The sequence below is a fragment of the Silene latifolia genome, chromosome 5 (genome assembly GCF_048544455.1).
Source record: "Silene latifolia isolate original U9 population chromosome 5, ASM4854445v1, whole genome shotgun sequence".
Lineage (NCBI taxonomy): Eukaryota > Viridiplantae > Streptophyta > Magnoliopsida > Caryophyllales > Caryophyllaceae > Silene > Silene latifolia.
Window position 1 is genome coordinate 40,008,204 of NC_133530.1, and position 24,259 is coordinate 40,032,462.

A 24,259-nucleotide genomic window follows, 5' to 3' on the forward strand; every position below is an offset into this window, starting at 1 on the left:
GAGAGAAAACAAAGTGTACTTACGCCACAAGGACGTAGAAAGAAAAGGCAGAAAGCAGACCACAAAAATCTGTCTCCAAAGGAGAGTAATCTCCTACACTTTGTAACACAAACCCCGCTGACCAGAACCGCATAGCTAAGAAAAGCGAGTAAATAGGTGGTAACTAAAGAAGGAAACCGCTTGAAATTCCCCCTAATCAAAACCATCTCTGCAGACCGCAGAGAGTTAAGCTCAACACATACCCAATACAAAGTACCAGTCGTCCTAATTAACCCGTGGGTAAGAGGACAGGACACCCCAAACCACCGGGAATTTATTAAATAAAAAACAGAAGAACAATAAACAAGGACGAAGGAGCCACATGGAGATGAGGACAGGACACCCCAGATATCCATGAAGAAGCCAGCAATCTAGAGAAGGCTATTATTCGGAAAAACAAGAAAAACAATAAACAAGGACGAAGCATTAAACAAACTGGAGACCACCGCATCCTAGCCAACCCACAAACACTGCCCGAATTCCGACACCACCCTACCAGGAACATCTCAAACAAAAGCCCCAACAACCATGACCGCACTCCGACCGAAGAAAGCGACTGACACAACGGACACTACGCAAAAGGCCCAGCCAATTCAGCAAGATACCAAGACACCAACAAAGACACCCTTTAATCCAAACGAGACCCCCCAGGACCACCAGCACACATGCAAACAGACCGACCAAGAGAACAACGAAAACAGACACTAGTGACACGGGAAAAGGAACCGATAAGTGGGGAAAGGGGCGAGGGGAAGGGGAACACCATATCGGTCCAAAACCACACACCACTAAGAACACAGCGAAACAAAACAGGATGAGCTATGCTCATCGACACGATCAGACCCGAAAGAGGAAGAAGCCATACCAGGGGTGGGGGAAGGGGCGAGGGAAAGGGGGAACACCCCTGGGAAGCATGCGAGACCACCGGTGACAGGACAGGGAATCGGTTGGACGGGATCAGAGACAAGACATTGAACACCAAAGAGACGGCCGGAGACACACCCGAGAGCACACCGTGAGCCGCCGACAAACCAGGAAGGAGTGAGGTCAGGCTAAAATGAGACAACCAAGAACGAGATGATACCTTGGATCACCGGAGACAGGCGGGATGATCCCATCTCCGGTGATAGAGTAGGGGAAGACGGAGGGGCAGTGTGTGGGAAGTGGAGGCGGCGGCTCAAAATAAATTAGGGTTTTTTTGTTTTTAAAGTGATGACATTTTTATAGTCTTTAAGTTAAGATTGTTTTAAGGAAGTTTAGTTGTATCTTTAAATATATTAAAGCATAAATTTTTATGTTGGATCCTAATACAATAGAGTCTGTTCTGTAAAAATCGATTTTCAACTAATTTTAGTATAAAACAATGTACTATAGACGTATACTTCATACGGAATTCTTCCAATTTCATTCAAAGATAATGATGCATCATATTGGCCATTGATATACAAAAACTATCAATAATAAAATTACATTTATGAAATACTTTTCCTTTCTACAATCTATAATTGCATTTGGTAATTGAATTTAACGATCGATTTGTTAGCCGCCATCGATAAATATCATTTGTCTAATTAACTAATTCTTGTAATATGTACTGGGCAAATACGACTTTAGGGCAACGTTAAGATGACTTTATATAGCCTATGTGCTACCCAAACCTAGCCACATCAACCTCCCATTTATATATGATTAGATAAAGTTGTGTATGAACTAGCAACTTTGTACAAACTATTTTTTCTTACTTTCCCATCAATAAAACAAAATAAATCAAATAAAACTATTGTATTTATGTTATAAACCTCATTTATTACACAAATTCTTGTTTCATAAGGTCTTAAAGTTAAACATATCCACAATCAATTAAAATAATCTTAGAATGAAAATAATCTTGTGAGAGGTCTTAACTTAAGACCGTCTTAAGCAAGACCTACTATATTTGTTAATATTTATTAATAACGATGCTAAATGCTTTGATCATATAATGATGTTACACAAGATGAACTATTTTAATTTTTAAGTGTGTCATAAAGAGTTTATTTAAATTAAATAATAATGTAAAGCAAGTTGGTTAATTGTAGCTCTCTAAAAGAAGATTAACTTATATAATTGAGATTTAGATTCCTCCAAACTTTAGAACATGATGTGTTAATGACAACCAAATACAATGAACATAACCAAACCAAACGTGTACATATCATTTAAGATGTTAGATTACTAGTTCTTTAACATGTACGTTTCGGCGTTTGTTTGTACATCTCAATTCTCAACAATATTCGTACATACAGATTACAGAATCAGTTATCAAAATAATACGATTAGTAATCAAATAATTGTATCACTAAACAAATGTTAATCTTGTACTTATCACCCATAGCTTGCAAGAAGCACAAGTTGCGAGTCTCAAGCGTTTGACATGTGAGTGAGTCCGTCCGATAATTGATACCTTAAGACTCTGTTGTTTCTGGTTTAATTTCAGCTTATTTTAGTTCAACTCTATTCTGTTTAGTTTTATTCAGATTCGGTAAGTTTTGTTCAATTTATCTTGTCACAAAATCAATTCTTACTTCAGTTGATGCATTCAGTTCACCTTGGTTCCATTCAGTTCAGCTCAACTCCACTTAATTCAGTTTAGTTCGTTTCAACCGGAAAGAACAGGGATTGATTACGACTTTGTACTGATCATGAGCACTTAGGTTAATTGATAAGGGGTTCCTTTTAATTTATCAATTTAAATACTGAGAATATAGCAGTGATAAGACTCAAGAAGGAGAATTTTATCGTCCGAATGGTCCCACCTAGCTCAAATCCAAGTTACACCAAACCAAAAATAAAAATAGATTAAGACTTTGTATAATTATAGTATTCATCATAAGGAGAAATCTTAGTATAAGCAAACTATTGGAGAGGTAGAATCATATGATAAGATGGAAATTAGGTTCCTTTTCGCCAAAATCAAGTGACATCATAATATTGACTCAATAAACACATGATATGTCTAATGAGTTAATCTCACATGAAACTAACTCAAATTCTTGTATATTACACCTTAAAATACAGAAATTCAGGCATTGTTTCACATAGGTCACCTATCTCAAATGATTTATTTTTTTTAAAAATTGTTAGCTTAGGTTCACTGCATCATCATAATGCACACAGGTGAACAGAAGATTTGAGGCGGCAACTGATCGATCACAAAAACTTACACGAATGTCATAAATCAACTACCCCTCCTATTCACTATTATATTCCACATTATTTTTGAGTAATTTGTAACAAGAATGAAATTTGTGGTGGAAAATGGAGAAAATGGAAAGTAAGAGAGGAAATGTGGGGGTCACAAATCCTAAGTATTAATAAGAAAAGTGGAAGATTTTAGTAAATTTGTCATTTTAGGAAATGTGGAAGATGTTAGAGAATAGAAGGGAGTATATAACTAACTATTTAGCTCACTATTTGATTACTCCGTTTAGCTCAATTATTTTTCGTGCGTTTACTTTGTCACAAAGATTAAGGAAAGTAAGTTGCTCAATAAAAGTAATAATTATTTCACAAATTCTCATTATGAACGATTTTTTGAAAAAAAAACCTTTTCAAAAACCGATTAAAATAAGAGTAAGTGGGATCGAGAGCAGTAAGTGGATTATACATCCGATGTATTACCACCAATTGCTTAGTTTTTGAGCATTACAATAAAGTTTTCGAGTTTTGTTTTAAAGTTTCTGAGTTTTACTATAAAATTTCTGAGTTCATTTAATTAAACATTAAGCTCAAACAATTACAATATAACTCAAAAACATTATATATAAGCTCAGTTAAATTTGAGTTTTGACGGCAACAAATTTAAATGTAACTTATAAACTTTAAAAAACTCAGAAAAAATACACATAAACTCAAAAACTAATGATGTCTGAGGTAGTACATCCGATGTATGTTCCTATTTCTCGAGAGAGTGTTGTGACTTGTGACTTTGTTAGAAGTCTTTTTGAAAAGACCGTCACAAGCAAGACTTGTTGCAACTATTTACACATACTTAAAGTGGAAGTTTAATAAAAAGAATTCCGTGACACCTAAATAAGTACAAATTACACCGTACAAAAATAATTGGAATAGAGAAAAATATAGTTCAAAATAAATTTGAATGTTATAAACTTGTAGATTTAACCTTTTTTTTACAAAATTTTAAACAAGATACTTCGTCACATATTTCTAAAAATGCTACAAGCATATGAAATGAATGAAATAGTTTACACTATTTGTAAACTAATATATTTGAAAACATTTCGGATGCTTGATTGGTTTAATATAAACTAGCTTGAATATAAACTCATGAGAGTTACCTAAAGATACAGGGAGTATAACTTAAACTATTTGATAGACCTAATTTAAAATTAAAAGCCATGTTTGACTTAAATCAATGAACCAGTAAATGAATTACTGCACCTTACATAATTTTTTTTTCAAACCAGTCATTCTATATTTTAGCAATTAAATATTTAAAAATAAAAATTAGCGACCTAGTCTAATAAATAACTAACATCACATTAGTTTAAATATTATCGGATTGCCATATTATAATGACACACATTTTGATTATATATTATACAATTAAAAATCAATGTAGAAAATAGAAAAGTTAAGCTAACCTAATGACTCAATTCTTCAAATAATAAACAAGTTGACCACCAATTATTTATATTATATTTATTGGTGTAACAAATCACAAGGCATGTTAAGTTGCTAGTAAGCAATAAGGATGGAAATAAGTCTTGAAAATTAGGATGATGAATGTAATGCATGACATGAGATGGATAGCAATGGACAAACAATAGTGACCTTTGGGATGGCCATGGGAAGCAAATCTTTAAAGGGAATCAAAAGAAATTGGCCTCTCTCTTTGCACCACTCCATCCACCTGCTCATTATTTCACAAAAGAGCCATCTCATTTCATAAACCACACCATTTGTGTGACATCAACTGTATCTTTTCAAGGATTTTGGCGGGCCCCTTTTCCCACCATCTCCCTTTTATTTTTTTTCTTCCTTAAAATTAAATAATTAATCCTTCTACTATGTTTCTATTGGTCTTCTCCCCCACCTCCCCTTTTCCTCTCTTTTTTCTTGACTTGTAATGAAAATAGATGTACTAATATTAATTACTTATTGAAAGGATAATATGAGATCAAAAGTGATCAAGTTTTTAATTGAAAAGGATTATTAATAATTTTATAATTGTGTACTTTCTGTAATAATATAAGACCGGTAAATAATATTCATAAAAAATGTAGATACCATTTGTGATTTTATCGACAAGTGAATTGTATATAAAAAAAATAGGAATTCCAAATTTATTTAAGATGAACTGTTTTCTTACTTGTATCTCTTACGAAGTTAGTGAGAATTCGTACCTAAATTATATTTCTTATATGCAACAAAAACAAGTCTTTACATTTCATATAATGTGGAAAATTACACAAAAAAAATTACGAGAAATTAAGTCACCACGTGTCTACATCATCGTATACTCTACCCAATGAGAATATTAATGTGACCACATTCTCCATAAATAATAAAGCAAAATCTTAATAGCGTAAAAATTAAGGTTTCTCATTGGTTTAAGCGTACGATAACCTTGTACATCTCGTGTACTCTAGAAATTTTCTTTATTTACTTCCGCATTAAAAATAATTTTAATAAAGTCGATTTTTTCACTTAATTTTAGCTCAACAAACTTTTGTTTAAGTCCATGTTCAACCAATGTCAATCGCGATATTGAGGACTTAAATAATTATTTTGTAAGACCGTTGTGCTTTCTCCATTCATATTCAAACACACCATTTGCTTTTTTGACACTATTAAGCGAAGAGAATTTCCGCGATACCTTGTGATCTATAAGAAAAAAAATATAGTCATGCGAGATCTTGGTTGATTCGCTTTTAAAAGAACAATAAAAAGATCAAACTTTTGTATTTTTTTTTATAATGTAAAACTAAAGATATTTACGGTCTAAATTGTGCATCAGTAACTAATCAAATAATCGTCTTACACAGTAAAGCCGACTTACTTTATAATCACTAAAACTTAGGAGAGGTGGTCTTTCAATAAGTTATTGAGAGATCGATCTTTAAATCTTTTTGTTTGTATTTCGTGACCTTTTGTTGTTGATCGTGACATAGTAATTTCGTACCTATTTACATAATAAATGTACTCATTTTATCTTTAATCATGATTTGTACTTATTTTATTACCTTTAGTACCACTTATTCTTAAAATTGTAAAATAGTCTCTTAATAAACTTAGTGAGAGACCGTCTCCTAACAGACCTACTCATTTATAATTTGTACAATCCTAGAGTATTATAAAAAGTTTTTTAAATTTGTGATTGGTGTAGTACATAACATACCCTATTGGGCATTGCTTAACCAGTAATTCAAAAATGAAGAAAACTTGGGTGAAAGAATCCTGAAATCCTGATTGCTTGGGCAAATCTGGTCAGATCTTACTTTGTGGGATTTGTGTTTTTTGGTGGGTCTCTTATATCAACACCAACACTCTCCTTTTTCTTCTCCTCCTATTTCCTCCACTTTTCTCCTCTCTACATTTTCTAATAATCTCAACCTCAAATTCCCATCACATTTACAACACCAACAAATCAAACAAAACCATCATTTATTACTGTAATTACCAACTATTTAACAACGAAATTTGCATTAATCAAATTCATATAATTTTTGGAATTTTGTTTCTAAAATGGGAATGGCAGCTGAACCACAATTTCATGTATTAGCAGTTGATGATAGTTTGATAGATAGAAAACTTATTGAAAGACTTCTCAAAACTTCTTCTTACCAAGGTAATTTTACTATAAAGTTGTAATTTTTCTTCACATTTTTGTGAAAAAAGTCATTTTTTATTGTTTATGTAACTTGGGTATTATTTACAGTACAATATGGTAAAGAAAGTTTGTGTCTTTTCCTTGTTTTGGGCAGTTACTACAGTTGATTCTGGTAATAAAGCACTGGAATTTCTGGGTTTGCAAGATGATCAACCTTCTGTTTCTCCTGATAATAATCACCAGGTTCCCTTTTTTCTCCTCATAACTTGGTATTCATATTCATTAATATCGCAAATACTTGTATTAGACGGTTTTACACAAAACACATACTTCGTAACTATCTTGACTTTGAAACGGGTCAAATAGTATACATAAGACAAAAGTAGAATGCCATTTGAACAAGTAGGGTGTTATTTGATCCGTTTTAATTCTATAAGAGACGTGTCATCTTCAGAGAGACCAACTTTTACGCATAACCGTCTTAAAAGAGACTAATTGTGATGTTGTTTTTGGTAATTTCAGGAAGTAGTAGAAGTGAATCTAATAATTACAGACTACTGTATGCCTGGAATGACTGGTTATGATTTGCTGAAAAAAGTCAAGGTATTTTGCTTTCACCTTTTTTTTAAGCCCTTCATTTTTCCCTCCATTGTATTGCATTCCTTTATCCTGCTTTCTTAACTCTGTCTCCCACTCAAATCTTTATTCCTCTCCCATGCCAGTAAAAAGCTATTATGTTTTTTATTGTATTTTTTTTTTTTGGGATCACTTTGTTCTTCTGAGCGAGTTTAGTTTAGAAAGTTTCGGTCCAAAAGAACAATACTAAGAGGAGGCCCTTCAGTACAAGGGATTGGGCTTTAAACATGTGACCTATGGTCCGCGGCACTCGACTTACCACTAGATTAAGAAACTTTGATCTGCTCCCTTAGTTGGGTGTGAGCATGAATATTATAGAATTTGTTGATTGGATCCACAAATTCAATTATAGAATTTGTTGTCAATGTGTTGCCTAATACTGTAGGAGATTCTTAGTGATTTGTCACATGAATAGGAATAATCCACTACCATAGCACTAACTAGCCCTAATTGCGAAATAATTTGGGTCAACTAACATGAACCGTTCTATTAAACTATATTACTCAGACTCGTTTAGAAGTATCTGAGATGGGTGGGTGTCTAAGTGTTGGACACAGAAATATATGCATATTTTGGATTAAAATGAGGTGTCGAAGTTACATACCCTTGTCTGAGTGTCGGACACGGGTACGTGAGGTATTTAGAAGAGTCGGAGTAACATAGCTATGAAACTACATGAAAACTCATCTTGTATTATTCTTATATTTCTTGCTGTGGTAGGTTTCTTGTGGTTTCGACTAATTAGAGGGATTAATGAGGGTCTTTCGAATTGACTGCGTTTTATTATTGTGTTCTAAACTTGAAAGTTTCCTATCCCCTGATAGATTGTCGTTGGCAACATTGTCTCGTATAGTTGCATCCATAAATGGTGTCTTCAACCTTTTGGATCACTTAATAGCTAAGAGTATTGTGATCATTGTTTGCATGTAATAGATGTATTCTAACGACATTACCTAATAGTTGTATTGATTAATGATTTTTTGAATAATTCTAGTACAAACTCGAAAAGTATATGTATTCTAGGGAACTAAGATGAAGTATTCAATTTCGTGCAGGAATCGTCTTTGTTCAGGAACATACCTGTAGTTATCATGTCGTCCGAGAATGTCCCTTCGAGGATTAACAGGTACAAAGCCAATTAGCTAATTTTATATTTGAAGAAATTCCAACATCATATTTTCCTGCAAAAGCTAATTAGCTAGTTTAATCAACTGTCAATTATAATGTGTATCAGATGTTTGGAGGAAGGAGCAGAAGAATTCTTCCTTAAACCAGTGCGGCTATCAGATGTACATAGGCTTCGGCCTCATATGTTGAGAGCCTTTGGTGGGCAACAACATCAGCAAAACGTACTCGAAGAATGTCATAAACCCGACCTAAAACAACAACCACCACCACCACCACCACCACCACCGCAACCACCACAGATAAGGTTAGAAGAGCAAAATTTGGCTGAAGAATCTCGGAAACCCGAGCTAATATTAGAACAACAGAGCAATAACAAAAGAAAGTCCATGGAAGAAGGGCTATCACCAGATAGAACAAGACCTAGATATAATGGTCTCACCACTGTAATTTGATTACTGCATTTTTTTTACTTTTTTAATTTTTTGGGGGGTAGTTAGGTAAATAAGATCATGGCTACTTTTGTGTCTTATTATTAACCCTTCACTTTTGTATTTACATGAAGAATATACCCTTTTAGAGGGAATGTAGAGAGGTCAAGAAACAATGTAAATTATGGAGGGGCCTTGTTTTTAGGGCATGGAAAAAAAGTGTTCATCACTCTGATGCAATATCCATAATTCTGTATGTCTTACATTCCAACATAAATCTAATTTCCAATTTTGATCTTTCTAAGGACGATATTGAGAAGAGTCGCACGACAGTTTATGAGACTATATAGCTACATTGGATCTCGTATTCTGCTAAAGGGTATAGGCGGAAGTTGTTGAGGTATTGTGTTGGTTCTTGGTAATTTCTTCCATTAAAATCCGATTAAAATAGATTTTATTCGAGTGTGGACAATTAGCTAATCTTGATGAGGATTTCTTGAATAATACAGTAGAGTTAATCTGTGACACCGTATATGAGTTGGCTGAAAACCGGCCAAAACAGTGTAGTGTTAAACAAACAAACAAACAAAATAGTTTAGCATCTTAACAACCTGGATAATAATGGAAATGTATGATTACCGTACCGCAAGAGTCGTGTCTCCATGTTATTATCTAACAGGGGAGCAAGGCAATCTTCTGACACAGTTTTAATGCTGACGGATTCGTCATAATAGTGTTTTAACAATCAAGTTGACAGGCAAAGGGAATAAGAAAGTTGGGGTCGCGACCCCATTTACGATACAAAATAAGAATCGTTACCTTGACTAGATAATATCTAAGCGAAACTTGACATGTATGTAAACCTTACGAGTTACAAGCTTCCGATTCTTAGTTTTTCTACCATGCTTTGGATGTCCTCTTCCTCTTTCTTTGGCTTTTCTTGCTTTTTCACGGTTTTACGTGAGGAAACCGCATTCCAAGGACCAAATTCATATGTACCCTCCTCAAAGGGACCCTTTTCACAGTTCCTTACTCCGTGTCCTAGCACCCCGCAACCATAACAAAAGGTCGGTAATCTCTCGTATTTGACAGGAAATTTTGATACACACTCTCCATTCATCCTAATAGCAATGTCTTTTTTCAAAGGCACCCGAACATCATGTAAAACTCGAATCCTCATTGCTAGTTCCGGATATAAAGACGAGTCCAATTCCAAAAACCCACCGAGAACATTCCCAATTTGCCTAGCATTTTCAATGTTGGAGCGTCCCTGCAAAGGAAGGTCGAAGATACGTACCCAGTGAGGAACGTGTACAAGTGAAACCTCAGACACCTTCCCATTAGGATTTGGTTCGTTAAAACACCAAACAAACCCGTCAAAATGCCATGGTTGACCCTCAAGAACTCTCTCCTTATCGCATTTTTCCTCGAATTGAAACACAAAAATCTTCGCCTGAACATCCACAACTTTACCCACTACACTGTCTTTCGTACTCCATAACCCGCACATTGTATTGATGGCCGCCTTAACATTTACGCGTTTTGAAGACCATAGCTTTCCGACGAGGAGAAGGCTAGTTCTCTTTTGTTCGTTTTCGTTCGATTGACTGTTCCATTCAATTACTTCATCTCCGGCCATGAATGCACCATGTGATTTACGCAGCATTCTGTTATTTATTCGATATTATTCGCCGCCCGTACGTAGTTGATCCTTGATGAGTGAACAAAAATTGCAGTGATACTCTTGGAGATTTTGATTAAGCCAACAGAAACCCTAACCCTGGTAAAAACTAGTCAAATTTGTTTTGGAAAGAATATTTGTAGCGCGGCTGATATGATTTCTGTCAAGTCTGGCCCTGTTCGGTAAACGGTCGTCCGTTAGATGAAAATAGTAGATCCGGCCTAAATAGTAAATGACATATTGTGAAAATATACGGGCCGAAATCTACTATCTATTCAATTTATTATACATGAAATTATGTAATCGTCATATATAATCTAGTTATCGTTTATTAGTGGTTTTTACGTGTAACGCGGTTTAATGCGGGACTTTCTCGTTTAACTTTAAAGAATGCAGTGCGTTTGAATGAACTTGTGGGAAAAATAGGATTAATTATTGATGTCTGCTTGAATTACAAATCAACATAATAGTAAGCCACCAATTAACACAAACAAACAGCCTTAATCACAAACTGATTAGGAATGGCCGGGATCATTCTAAACTCTCACATACTTAAATGTGAAGCTCTGATGGAATAAGCTGCTGCATTAAATGGATATGATCCATCATTTGGGGTCGGCTAACTTGAAACTGAAACAAAGGAAAACCCGTGAAATAGATAAGCGAGTCAAATCACATACACGGTGAGCATCACAGCTATTACTCCTGAAACTGCACGATTTTGGCAACTGACGAATCCCCAATCTTCTGAAAGACGACTACCATGTCATTATCTTTAAGCAATCCCATCCTTTTCCCATGGTCTAAAGCAAGCTTCAATACAGAGTCTTCATTGATAACTCCTAATGAAACCTGCATTTTACAGTTGACAATAACATTTTTAAGTCTTGTGGCCTGTGCAAAGAAACAACTGCGCTCTGTCGTTTCCCTTGAAATCAAACTTATAAACTCTCACAGAGGTCAGTAGCTCCTTACTTCATCGGAGCTGGCCAACATAGGAATAACTCCTCGCACACCTAGCAACTGCCGTGCCTGAAAATCAGCCAATAACAAAGTCCTTGCAATGTAATTAATTAACTCATTGAAAGTAGAATAAAAATATTACGAAGAATAAATTTATAAAAGAGAATGAAACCTGCATAATCCCACTGAGAGTCCATTTGACTGAATTAGACCTCAGGAAAGGGGTAACAATAGCTAAAACAGGCACAGATGGCCTATACTTGGCAATCAACCTATCAAAGAACCAAAAAAACACCAATCAAATTGAGCAAAACAAGTTGCATATACCCAAACCAGGCTTCCAATTACAAAATACAGTAACCCATTTTCTCCATTCCATTTCTATTGTACCCATTTGACTTTACGAATTTGTTTCACTGTATTTACTACCAATAACTTTTCAAACATGGAAATATGTAAAAGGGTTGTTTTGACAAAACCAAATATGACAAAGTTGATATCAGTTGACAATTGAAGTTAGAGTGGACTATAAATTTTGGTTGAAGGTAGTGCTCAATGCAATGGTTCCGAATACCTTGCTGCAGCTCCCGACGATGTGAACACAGCGATCATAGCGGCATTGACTTTGGCAGCAACACGCACCTATGGAAAATGAGCTCTATTATGTCAAACTAGTATAGTAAATAACATTGATGAGTAAATAACATTAGTGGTAATCTCTAGTACCGCAGATGAAGCAACAGATTCTGCCTCCGACATGGGTTCTCCGACATGTCTAACAATCCGCTTGAAATTTAATGCTTGGTTGTATACAAGTTCAGCCTGCAAGAAGCATGTTAAGTTAGCAGGCAAATTTCTAATCTTGGACTATATTTAATAGCTCCGGGAATCGCTTCGATTCTTATGGAAGTATTATTCAATCAAAAGCTTGAGGTTTCAAAGAGAGTCTGAGAAAACTATTTAAAATATGGTAACAATCTGTGTTACTTTGACACTTCACTTTGGATTTAGGCCAATCACTTGAAAAAATTTCATTAAAACTGTCATGGGCCCTCATGGCCGAAACTTCAAAATACACCCACGCCCGACACTTAAACTTGAGTCGAAGTAACACTGTAACATAAATAACAGCAAGGCTTTACAAATTTAAACCAATTAATGCATGATAGGGCGCTATTGTGTGATGAACTGCACCTTGAACGATTGCTGTTGCCATTAGACAGTGTATAAAGCTTGAAAATTGCTAAATCTTCTTCAAAATTTATTCAGAAAATCATGAAATTTATCCATTTCTCCCACTAGTTTTTTACTCCATAAATGACATTTTCTGGCTTCGTAATTTGACCGTCCCATACAAGCTATTTTGTAGAGGGAAGATATGAAACAAAACGCTCACTTCAGCACAAATTTTTCTGACGATTTTGATGGCTTCAACAGGGTACATTCCTCCAAAAGTCTCTCCACCTAATAATATCCCATCAGCTCCTGCAAATACAACTCAAACAATCAGTGGCCAAACAGTTACAGCTAACTACAGCACAAACATGAAGACTCCACACTCCACAGACCATCGAGAACAGCGTTTGCAACATCTGTTGCTTCGGCACGTGTAGGCCTGAGATTGCCAGCCATGCTATCCACTACTCTGGTGATAATGACAGGTTTCCCGGCCATATTACACCGATATGCCGCAGATTTCTGAAACAAAAAGACCTAAAAAAGACGACAATGCACTGATTAGTATTTATGAGAGTATATTTTATGTACTTTTTTTAGTATAAGAATTCCTCATTTTATTAATGCTAAAGAAAAACAGGTCTGACCTTCTCTGGTGGAAGGTCAATGCCTAAACTGCCTCGTGATAAGATCACACCATCTGCTTCTTTTAAGATTTCATCAAAGTGATGTAATCCCTGAAAAGAGCAAGGAAATCATCATAAGATATCATACTAAAGGTTTCATATAGAGTCTCTTTCTCAACTATTGTCATATAGACCTGCTCTTCTGGCTCTTATAGGAGACGTATTCGAATAGCAAGGGTCGGTTATGGATTCCACATCCATATCCTTGAGTGTTGTGTTAGACACACATAGAATCCAAAAATGAAGAGTAGAAGTAACATAATAAGTAACTTACTGCCAGTGTTTCAACTTTAGCAAACACTTGGGTTTCTTGAAGATTTTGAGATGCAAGGAAAGCTCTGACCTGAATAAAGCAAGGCATCATGCAAAAAAGAAAAAGACATTAATAATCCAGTGACACAGTGAAGTGCTTCCATTTTCTGTCAAGTGTACCGGTCTACTGAGTGTGGCCACAAAGGCAGGAACGTAATATATATATTTAGGCAAAGAACTGGTCAAGTGAAAAAGTTAAACATACTTCTCGGACATCATCAGCATGCCTGGTATAGTGCAGAGAAACGATATCAATATTGTTGCGAGTACCCCAAGTTGAAATGATCTGTTGTTCCAAAATTAACATTTGCAATCAGGCATTCCCATTAAAAACCACCAAATCCACTCAAAAACAGAAAATGAGCTGACAGATGTAATGCAATAATAATTACTCCAGCACATCTAGAGTCATACAGACTTTACATTGATTATTGTATAAAGTTTAAAGTACTTGCCGAGACTAAGTAGTAGTACCTGTTTATCGGTATCAGTAAGAGTTGGCAGATCGACTTGGACTCTCGAAACATGCAAGTTAAACATGAAGCCTGTTAATTTGGCATTGTTTTTCACCTGACAGATGATATCTGCACCATTTGTCTCTGACACCTGATATTAAACATAAGCTGATAAGAAACATTAAACAGAAACAAGTATAAGTGAACTGAGAAGGAGCTTCAGAAAAGACACTCTATCTCACCTCAAGCCATACGGATGTGGTTTCACTTCCCGTGAAGAGATATTGCCCAAGAAAAACAGTATCTCCTTTCTTAACTTTCTGCAGTGTGCAAAACAAAAGGTTACTTGCTTGTTTAGATATTAAAAATCATTTTTAAGCAGGCGCATCACAAGTCAAGAATGGTCCCATCCTAAAACAAACTGGTAATACTGCGAGATCCCACTAACTTATAATCGCATTAATCTTACTTTTACTAATGTGGGAAAACCACATAATGAAGCACTTAATGTGGCTACAAGAATCACAATCACGAGGTGATGAGTTTAAAAGACGCTTAAAAAACCTTGATGCAGCTGAATATATGGACAGGTATCCCCTCCCCTCAGTTTCGTAAAAATAAAATCATTTCAAGAAAGATGGGAATATAAGGCATAACTTGGATACAAGAGGCACATGTGAAGAACATAATCGGAACTGGGTGACATTACTCAAAAACAGAACAACTTTGCATTTAGGAGAAAAATGTTTGAAGGATGTTAGTTAAGAGAAATCGCCTCCCAGGCGAAGAAATATCAGTCTTCATACCTTCGCAAGTCCAGCGTACTTGATAGGCAAAACTTGTGCTGATGGCTCTTTAGTGATATCTGGAGTGATTGTTACAAGATCTTCAGCTTTTAATTCAATTGGGTTTCCAGATTTATTATGAATTTGGATTTCTGGACCCACAGTATCTAACATTACCTGAAAGTCAGCACTTGATCAATTATATTCTTGTTAAAAACCACTTAATAAGAAACACTCTGGAAATCCCATCCATGAGCAAAGTGAACTACAACCGATCAGATGAAACAGAAGCAAAGCGTGTGTTCCGACTATTAGCATATCTAGTTATGAGCTCTATTCATACTTAGCAGTGAAAACTACGCGAAAATTGTATCACTTGCCACTATTTCAACTCTCACAAGATACATTTATTATTAATTATTGCATTCTCAAGTTGATGAAAAATGTATGCAAAACTTCATCAATGAAGCTATACTTATAACTTACAGCACATAGTTTGTTAGCACTTTTCACAGCAATCCTCAAGTTATCAATCGTCTCCTGATGGTAATCAACGTCCAAGCAAGAAAAGTCAAATCTTGCAACTGCGGCAATGTTTTAGGAGAAGAGAAGTATTAAAAAAAAAAAAAGAGTACTTGGTATACCAACTAATAGAATTAGATAGAAAGACAAATATACCTGACATTCCTGCTTTTAAACAAGCCTCAATAGTTTCAACAGAGTGCGATTTGGGTCCAAGAGTTGCCATGACTTTGGTAAGGGACGGAGAGCCATCCTGCATGCATTATACAAAAATGTCAAAATACTGCATCAGTGACTCACACGGAGGTCAATATTTGGTGAACTACAATCTCCGGTTTAGGTAGACCTTGTATATAGTGAATTAATCAGTCCATAAAAAACCTGAATTTGTTCTCATCGTCACAATAACTATGAGTAACAGACCATAAAAGGCAAATCAAAGGCGATGCTTCCAATCTGGCGGGGGAAAAACTAAGTGTCCTAACCAGTACTGATTATAGGTGATGGTTGAGGCCCAACTATTATAAATATTCCTATTACGCTCCCTAACTCAAATGCCCATTGGGCTTGAAGAGTGGTTGGTTGTGCACCGGCTCCCCCGTAACTCTCCCTCACTCAAATGCCCATTGGGCTTGAAGAGTGGTTGGTTGTGCACCGCTCCCCGTGCCGTGTCTTTGGTATTCCACTTCCCGGAGTTTTTGAGGGGTTTTGAGGTTGCTAGGATTCGAACCCGTGACCTTCGGTCACACTGGCTGTGATACCATGATAGATGAACCAACTCAACCAAAACCTTAAGGTGGTGGTTGAGGCCAAGCCCAACTATTATAAATATTCCTATTACTGAAAATTGTCCCTTTCCTATAGAACTAGTAGCTAACTGCCTAACCAAGCTTCTCCTTTCGAATTAGCCATGATCCATACAACTCCCGGCAAATACAAAATAAGTAAAATCTCGATCAACTCAAGTCTTATTTTGAGAATTTCTTAGTAGCAACCTCTTCCAGCTCATTAATCAACAGATTCCACCATGACACCATCCATTCATGTTCATTTAGTAGAAATGCCATTCTTGAACCATTCAAATAAATTCGTTAGTTTTCTACTTTCCCTAAATTTGGCAGTGAGAAATTAAGCGCAAATTGTCCCACTAAAACAAGGCAACTTGCAACCCAATCATCCCAACATCCCTCAACACTTTCAAATCCAGTACCTCTCCCAGTACGTTTCCTTTGGTTATTCAAGAGAGTACCTTTCTTAACTACATCCAAAAAAAACCAATCCTTTTGAAGTATCCAATTCCAGTTATTCACGGTCTAATTGTCTTTAAAGCTCCCCAACCTCAGGGGTCAATTTTCATTATGGGTCACGAGGTCATCAGGAAATGAAAATAGTCTCTTCATGTCCAAAATGTAAATCATACCAGGTGTTTAAAACACAACACAGGGTTGATCGCGTTCATACGGCCCTTTTCTTTGCCACAACCTAAAGGCAGGACTCTAGGCAATGAGGCAATGTTGTCCTTGAACTAAAAATAGTACTGTACCTAACAATTACTCCTCATCCATAGGCTAACCTAAATCTTATATAACCAGCAAATCTTTGTATGTATATCCTATCATATAGTACAAGATCAATGATAAATCTGAATTTTATCTTCTTTAGTAACCAATTTAAGCAACTACACAAAGTAAAATCCAGGTAACACAAAAATGGATACATTTCAGTGTGGTTTCGGATGTACAATGACGGGGTACACTTGAGAAGATAACAAAGGGATTGAAGGTAGGTATTAAGAGATGAGTAGTACCGATTTAGAAGGAGTAAGCACAGAAGAAAGGCGAATAGGCTCATCAACAACCATCTGACCTCCTTGCATTTTGTTTTTCTTCTGCTAACAAACAATCTAACCAACAAAAACTAAATATGATTAATGTGGCAACAATAACCCATAAAGGCTCATATACATTATACTACCACATAGTACTTAATTTTACTACAGTAAGAAACTATGATTAATATTTAATGGGGGTAATTAAACAGTAAATTTAGTAAGTAAAATGCATACAAAGTTGATATAATACCAACTCACTTTAACTAGAAGAAATTACAGTTGCTCAGATCCCAAGAATGTAAAATTGTACAGTATATATAAAGAAGGTATAGCCAATGATAGATGAGGTAGGTGGAGGTAAGGAAGTTACATGAAAATGACGTAAATGCCCCTGTTTCATTGCCCCCATGCATCACGCTTGCTATACAAGAGAAGAGCACGTGGAAATAGTGCCATGGCTGTCGGTGTAAACTAAGAGACACTGTCACTGTGCAGTAAAAATAATACACTACTGTACTGTGGTGGTCCAATTTGGTGGTCTTGAAAAAGTTTCCTACTGTGCTTTATTTATTAGTTCATATTTTGTGATTTTCATTTCAGTCAGAGTACAGTTGTGTATTCATGGAAACAATAATGTTTGTACCACAACTAAAAACTAAAAATGGGAACAATAATGCGTTTTGGCGTATTCAATTTTCACTTTGCCTATATTAGAGTGACATGTTACACAATCTATATATATATATAAAAGAGAGTTTTTTCGAGCGATCTGAGAGCGTCCACATCATCAAAAATCAATTTAGGAAAGTATAATTTTTGATGTAAAAAATAAAGTGGGAAATCTTTTAATTATTATAATATGTATATTTCCTAAATTATATTCAAGTGATATTTCCAATTTTTATATCAAACTTTTACATTTCATTTGGCAAAAAAATATCACTAAAAAAATTATGAAAATAATATAATTAGCTTTGTGTTAAAAAATGCTATCATTAGAGTATAAATTTCATATTATTTGCACATATTAAAGATGGTGTACTTCTTAATACGTAAAATTGTGTACTTTTTAGTATGTTTTGTCCCACATTGGAAAATAAGTAGGTGTGATGAATATACTACATATAAATAGTAGAATTGTCCCACATCGAAAGATTAGTATAAGGTGATGTGATCCTATGATTATAAATAGGATGCATATTTGGAACTTATGCATCCACCCAAAATTTTTTGAGTCTCATAAATATTGTTTTAAAGAGCTCTTAAAATTTTCTATCATTATCTACGATATGATGTAAAAAATAAAGTGGAAATCGTTGGGAACTACCCGGAAAAGAGTTAAGAACATGAACAAGAAAATCAAAAATAAAAAAATAACTAAAGGTTTTGGTAGTCTCCTGACACAATAAAAAAACTAAAGATTTTACTAATGTTTGTCTTCTGAATGCTGTAATAGAGCGTTAATGAGTTGTTATATGTACGATATAGAGATCTATATCTAATGATCAAGACTAAGTGGTTTTACCTTCAAAGAAAAATAATATGTATACAATAGTGATTTTTTAAGAAGAGACATGTATTTCTTGGTATGTTATATCTTTCACATTGAAAAATAATGTAGGCATTATGAACATACTAGGTCTAAATAATTAAATTATGTATCTCACATTGAAATAATAGTATACGGTAGGGTGATTCTAAAAATATAAATAGGAGGCATCCTTGAAACTTAGGGTATTAATCCAAAATTTTTTGATATAAAAGATATAGAGTTTTTAGTATGTTATATATCCCACATTGAAAAATAATGTAGGTGTTGTGAATATATTATGTATAAATAATAGAAATGTCCCATATATATACATTTTCTATATTATATTAAAGTGATGTTTATAATTTTGATATAAAAACTATATTTCATTTGAAAAAAAAGTATCTTATGAAAATTATATAATTAGATTGTGACAAAAAAAAATGCTATCATTAGAGTGTATATTGTATTGTATTGTATTTTCTCATTATTAAATCGGGTTGATGTCAAAGTAGGTGCAAAAAAAAAAAAAATGGTGTACTTAGTATGTTATTTGTCCTACATTGAAAAGTAACGTAAGTGTGGTGAATATACTATGTATAAATATTAGAATTCCCACATCGGAAGATTACCGTAAGACATGGTGATCTTATGATTATAAATAGAAGTCATAACCCAAAATCTTTTGATTCCCTTAAGTATTGACAGAGATAACTCTTAAAAGAGTTTGTATTACTGTTTCTACAATAATGATTTCTAACCTAAGTTATGTTTGGAAAATCTTTTAGTTATTATAATACTCCTATACTATGTATTTCTTATTTTATATTCAAGTGATGTTTCTAATTTTTATATAAAAACTTCTAAATTTCATTTGACAAAATAATGTCGGTAAAAAAATTATGAAAATAATATTATTAGATTCATGGTAAAAAATGTTATCATTAGAGTATATATAGATTTCATATAATTTGCACATATTAAAGATGTGTATTTCATAATATGTTATATCTTCCACATTGAAAAATAATATAGGTGTGATAAATATACTACATATAAAAAAATAGAATTTTCCCACATCGAAATATAGCATAAGGTGGGTGATTCTATGAGCATCCTTGGAACTTAGGCATCAACCCAAAATCTTTTGACTCACTTAAGTATTGTTTTGGAGAGCTCTTAAAAGTTTATATCATTATATTTTCTACCTATAGATTTTATATGTCTCATATTGAAAAATAATGTAGGTGTGGTAAATATACTATGTTTAAATAATATAATTAGAATTGTGTTAAAAAATATTCTATCATTAGAGTATAGGTTCTTATCATTTTGCACATATTTTAATTATGATAAAAAAAAAAAATAGAAAACAAACGTCCATGGTAGCATGTGTAATCTATCAAAGTTCAAAGTTACCATGAGAAATTTCCAATATTATAATGATATAGTAAATTAAATTTGCATTTAGAAGAGAGATATCCGTACTAATAAAATAATAAAGGGGGTATTATTTTTTAATTGTTATTTTATTGTCACGCCATCAAACTTAACGTCCATTTAACAGACTTTACATTAGGAGGTACCATGGGCAAAAAAATGGAACTTCAAGTGTACCATAGGCAGATTTTTAAAAGTAGGGGTAACATAGAAAATCTAACAAAATTAAGGGGTACCACGGGAAATTTCCGTATCTCAATTATGTTAAATTTTTTTTCGAAGAAAAACAACGTACAAATATTAATGGAAAGTACTTGATCATATTATTAAATTTAAATATAACTATTAGATATAATGAGTAGCAATTGTCTGTATTCGGTATTCGAGATCTGATTGGATGTCGAACTAAGTGCAATGAAAAATAATACAGGTTTGATAAGTATATATTACGTATAAATATTAGAATTATCCCACATCAGAAAAAAAATCCAATTTTTGTGAATATATTACATATAAATAGTAGAATTGTCCTACATCGAAAGATTAGTATAAGGTGGGATGATCATATGATTGTAAATAAGAGATATTTTAATAATACGTAAACAAATCATTAGACATATAATGTAAACATTAAACGCTTATAACGTTTTTTTTTCATTATAAATAAGCTAATTACCCCGTTGCAACGCACGGGCATTCAAACTAGTTGTAGACTAATATTGAAAATTTTGACACAAATAATTACTCCGTCTCCCTCGTCCCTAATTATGCTGTACTATTCTGTAGGCTAGCCAATAAATTAGAAGGTATACCCACTTAATCACCGTTGGAGTCAAGATAATTAAATCATACACCAACACGATGTTAGATGATTTGTCATCAGACAAGAGGTGATGCTGACCAAATAGTTTGAACTCGTCTCGGTTAAAGTTTGGCTTTGGTTTGAGAACTTAACTAGTTAAGTGGATAAATGTTAACTTATCTCGAACTTGTGTGATTAAATGATATTTTTCTCTTATTTTATAATTTTGGATATCGTGATTATATGTTTGTATCAATTTATCAATTGTTCACATTGATTTGCACAATATTAATATGGAAATATATTAACTATATATTTCATATTATCTCAATGTATATTATTAGATATTATTCACATCTTGTATGGCGGTTGTTACCATGTTTGTAGGATACGGTTTTGACTAGGGTTTTACCTTTTTCATATCTTAGGATTGTATATATGCACCCCCTTGTACATCGTTGATTATTCATTCAAATACATAAGGCACATTGCCTCTACTTCTTCTGTTCGTTCTTAAGTTTATCATGGTATCATCGGAGCAGGTTTGATCCTCGCATCCGTCTTCTTTTCATTTCGTTTTTCTTAAAATAAACACAGAACAATTACATCGAAGCTATGACAAAAATCGGAGACAACGGGAAAGGGATAGGTTCAGATAGTGGCCATGACAAGTCGTTTATACCACCATCATCACCCCTTTTTCTCCACCCCTCCGACAGTCCGAGTCTCAAATTGACTCAGACAGTGTTCAATGGTGAAAATTACGATCTCTGGGCTGATGCGGTTCGTAATGAGCTAGACGCCAAGAACAAATTAGGTTTTGTCGATGACACCGTCACGAAACCAGCAGGCGCTGAAGACGACTCTTATGAGGTCGTGGCATGGCGTCAGTCAAACGCTATGGTAAAATCTTGGTTGCGTAATGTTATTGACGAGAAATTGCACCCAAGCATCACCTTCTCAGCCACGGTTCTCGAAATTTGGAAAGAGTTGAAGGAACGTTACTCGGCAGGCAACGCACCGCGTGTTCATTAACTCAAGAGTGAATTGACTGAGTGCAAACAAGGGACTCGGTCAGTTGTTGAATATTACACCCATTTGAAATCCATTTGGGATGAATTAGCCAAATATAGCAGTGTACCCGACTGCACTTGTGGAGCTCGAGCAGCGTTCATCAAAGAAAAGGAGGAGGAAAAGGTGCACCAGTTCATCATGGGTCTCAACACGTCATTGTATGACCATCTTCGATCGAACTTGTTGATGGATGACACTCTCACTTCTTTGAGTAGAGCCTATGCTCTGGTTTTGCGAGAAGAACGTCACAAGGCCGTTACTCGCATTAGATAAGAGCAGACCGAAGTTGCAATGACAGCCAAAACAGGCGGAAGCCGTGGACGTGGTAGCACTGTGACAACTGACCAGAAAGAGTATGAACCGCCAAAATGCTCCTATTGCAACAAATGGTATCATACTGAAGAGTCATGTTGGGACAAACTTTGCATCAATGGGAGAGGACGTGGTAAAGGGAGGCGTGGTGGACGAGGTGCTGGCCGTGGTGGAAGAGGAGCAGGTAGCACGAACCAAGTAGCCAATGCTACAACCGCTGGTGAAGCTGCAGAATCGTCCAAGAAAGACCTCATAGGAGATGAGATTGACCAACTCAGATCTCTCCTACATGCTAAGGCCGAAGGATAAATTTAACGAAAGAGGAACTCGATGCTTATTCATAGGATACCCGAAACATCAAAAAGGGTGGCGTTTGTATAATTTAAAGACCCGAAAGTTTTTCGAATCACGAGATGTCATTTTTTATGAACATGTATTCCCATACAACGAGTTGGGTGATCCTTCTGATCTGAAGCACGATAACCAGCCCAATGTAGAAGAGAATGTAGACTTGCTAGCTGGTCCATATGAGGAGATGGAATTACATACCACTGAGCGAGTTGCACAAGAAGAACAAGCTGACAGTGGTGACAATCTTGTCGAGGGAGAGAGTGCCAATGTTGAGGGGGAGAGTGAAATCATGAAGGACGAAATAGATGCAGCAGCCGAAGTGGAGAACGTGAACGAGGTAGAATAACCGAAACTAGGCAGGGGAGAACGGCAAAAGTTCGAACCTGCCTGGAAAAAGGACTATTTATGCAAGTCAACCCGTGTCATGACCACAAATGCAGCTCACGTCCCACAATCTTCGTCTTCAACGAAAGGTACTCGTTATCCAATAATTAATTACATCACAAGTAGTTGTTTTTCGCTGTGTCACAGGAACTTCATAGCAGCTATCGATGCCGTCAAAGAACCACGGAACTACCGTGAAGCAGTCCAGCATGATGCGTGGAAAATCGCAATAGCAAACGAGGTTGAAGCACTCGAAAAGAATGGCACCTGGAGAGTTGTGGAATTGCCAAAAGGAAAGAGACCAATTGGATGCAAATGGGTCTATAAAATTAAATATAAAGCAGACGGTACCATCGAGCGTTACAAAGCGCATTTGGTAGCCCAGGGCTATACTCAAATTGAAGGAATTGATTATCATGAGACTTTTGCACCCGTTGCCAAAATGACTAGTGTGCGATGTTCGTTAGTTGTAGCAGTGGCACGAAACTGGAATATTGCCCAATTAGACGTGAATAATGCTTTTCTTCACGGAGATTTAGAAGAGGAAGTTTATATGAAGCTGCCGCAAGGTTTTGAAGCAACCGGAACAAATAAGGTATGTCGACTTATGAAATCCTTATATGGTCTAAAACAAGCTTCGAGAAACTGGTTCGCGAAGTTGACGGATGCATTAAAGGGATATGGGTTCACGCAGTCGTTGGCCGATTATTCACTATTTACTATGAACAAAGGAGACGTTTTTCTTGGCATTCTAATCTATGTCGATGATATGATCATTGTTAGTGATGACACAAAGGCTAGTGACGACTTAAAGCACTTTCTCGACATAAAATTTGGCATTAAGGATCTTGGTCGACTTAAATACTTCTTAGGGATCGAGGTTGCACACGG

At 35.2% G+C, this 24,259-nt stretch overlaps 4 protein-coding genes across 5 annotated transcripts; 2 read left to right on the forward strand and 2 right to left on the reverse strand.

Moving 5' to 3' along the window:
* The first annotated feature begins 6,425 nt into the window (after positions 1-6,425).
* LOC141657301 (two-component response regulator ORR3) lies at positions 6,426-9,309 on the forward strand. The gene is made up of 5 exons (XM_074464478.1): positions 6,426-6,889; positions 7,026-7,114; positions 7,394-7,474; positions 8,563-8,633; positions 8,742-9,309. Exons 1-5 carry the CDS (start codon positions 6,787-6,789, stop codon positions 9,085-9,087), a joined length of 690 nt encoding a protein of 229 aa, XP_074320579.1. The 5' UTR covers positions 6,426-6,786; the 3' UTR covers positions 9,088-9,309.
* Positions 9,310-9,934: 625 nt separating this feature from the next.
* LOC141655258 (uncharacterized) lies at positions 9,935-10,729 on the reverse strand. The gene has a single exon (XM_074462345.1). The coding sequence runs from the start codon at positions 10,727-10,729 to the stop codon at positions 9,935-9,937; it is 795 nt and encodes a 264-aa protein (XP_074318446.1).
* Positions 10,730-11,144: 415 nt separating this feature from the next.
* On the reverse strand, positions 11,145-17,867 carry LOC141657302 (pyruvate kinase 2, cytosolic-like). 2 transcript variants are annotated; one of them, XM_074464479.1, is made up of 17 exons: positions 17,733-17,867; positions 17,451-17,546; positions 15,800-15,896; positions 15,608-15,705; positions 15,143-15,298; positions 14,579-14,656; positions 14,356-14,487; positions 14,087-14,167; positions 13,844-13,912; positions 13,531-13,620; positions 13,276-13,420; positions 13,104-13,192; positions 12,434-12,529; positions 12,282-12,349; positions 11,880-11,979; positions 11,720-11,776; positions 11,145-11,596 (listed from the first exon to the last, which is right to left on the reverse strand). In XM_074464479.1, exons 2-17 carry the CDS (start codon positions 17,517-17,519, stop codon positions 11,444-11,446), a joined length of 1,578 nt encoding a protein of 525 aa, XP_074320580.1. In that variant the 5' UTR covers positions 17,520-17,546; positions 17,733-17,867; the 3' UTR covers positions 11,145-11,443. The 2 variants fall into 2 exon arrangements, with proteins under 2 accessions (XP_074320580.1, XP_074320581.1); XM_074464480.1 differs by having other exon boundaries at positions 17,845-17,863.
* Positions 17,868-21,862: 3,995 nt separating this feature from the next.
* LOC141655259 (uncharacterized) lies at positions 21,863-22,594 on the forward strand. Its single transcript, XM_074462346.1, has 2 exons — positions 21,863-22,259; positions 22,371-22,594. The coding sequence occupies exons 1-2, from the start codon at positions 21,863-21,865 to the stop codon at positions 22,592-22,594; spliced, it is 621 nt and encodes a 206-aa protein (XP_074318447.1).
* Positions 22,595-24,259: the final 1,665 nt, after the last annotated feature.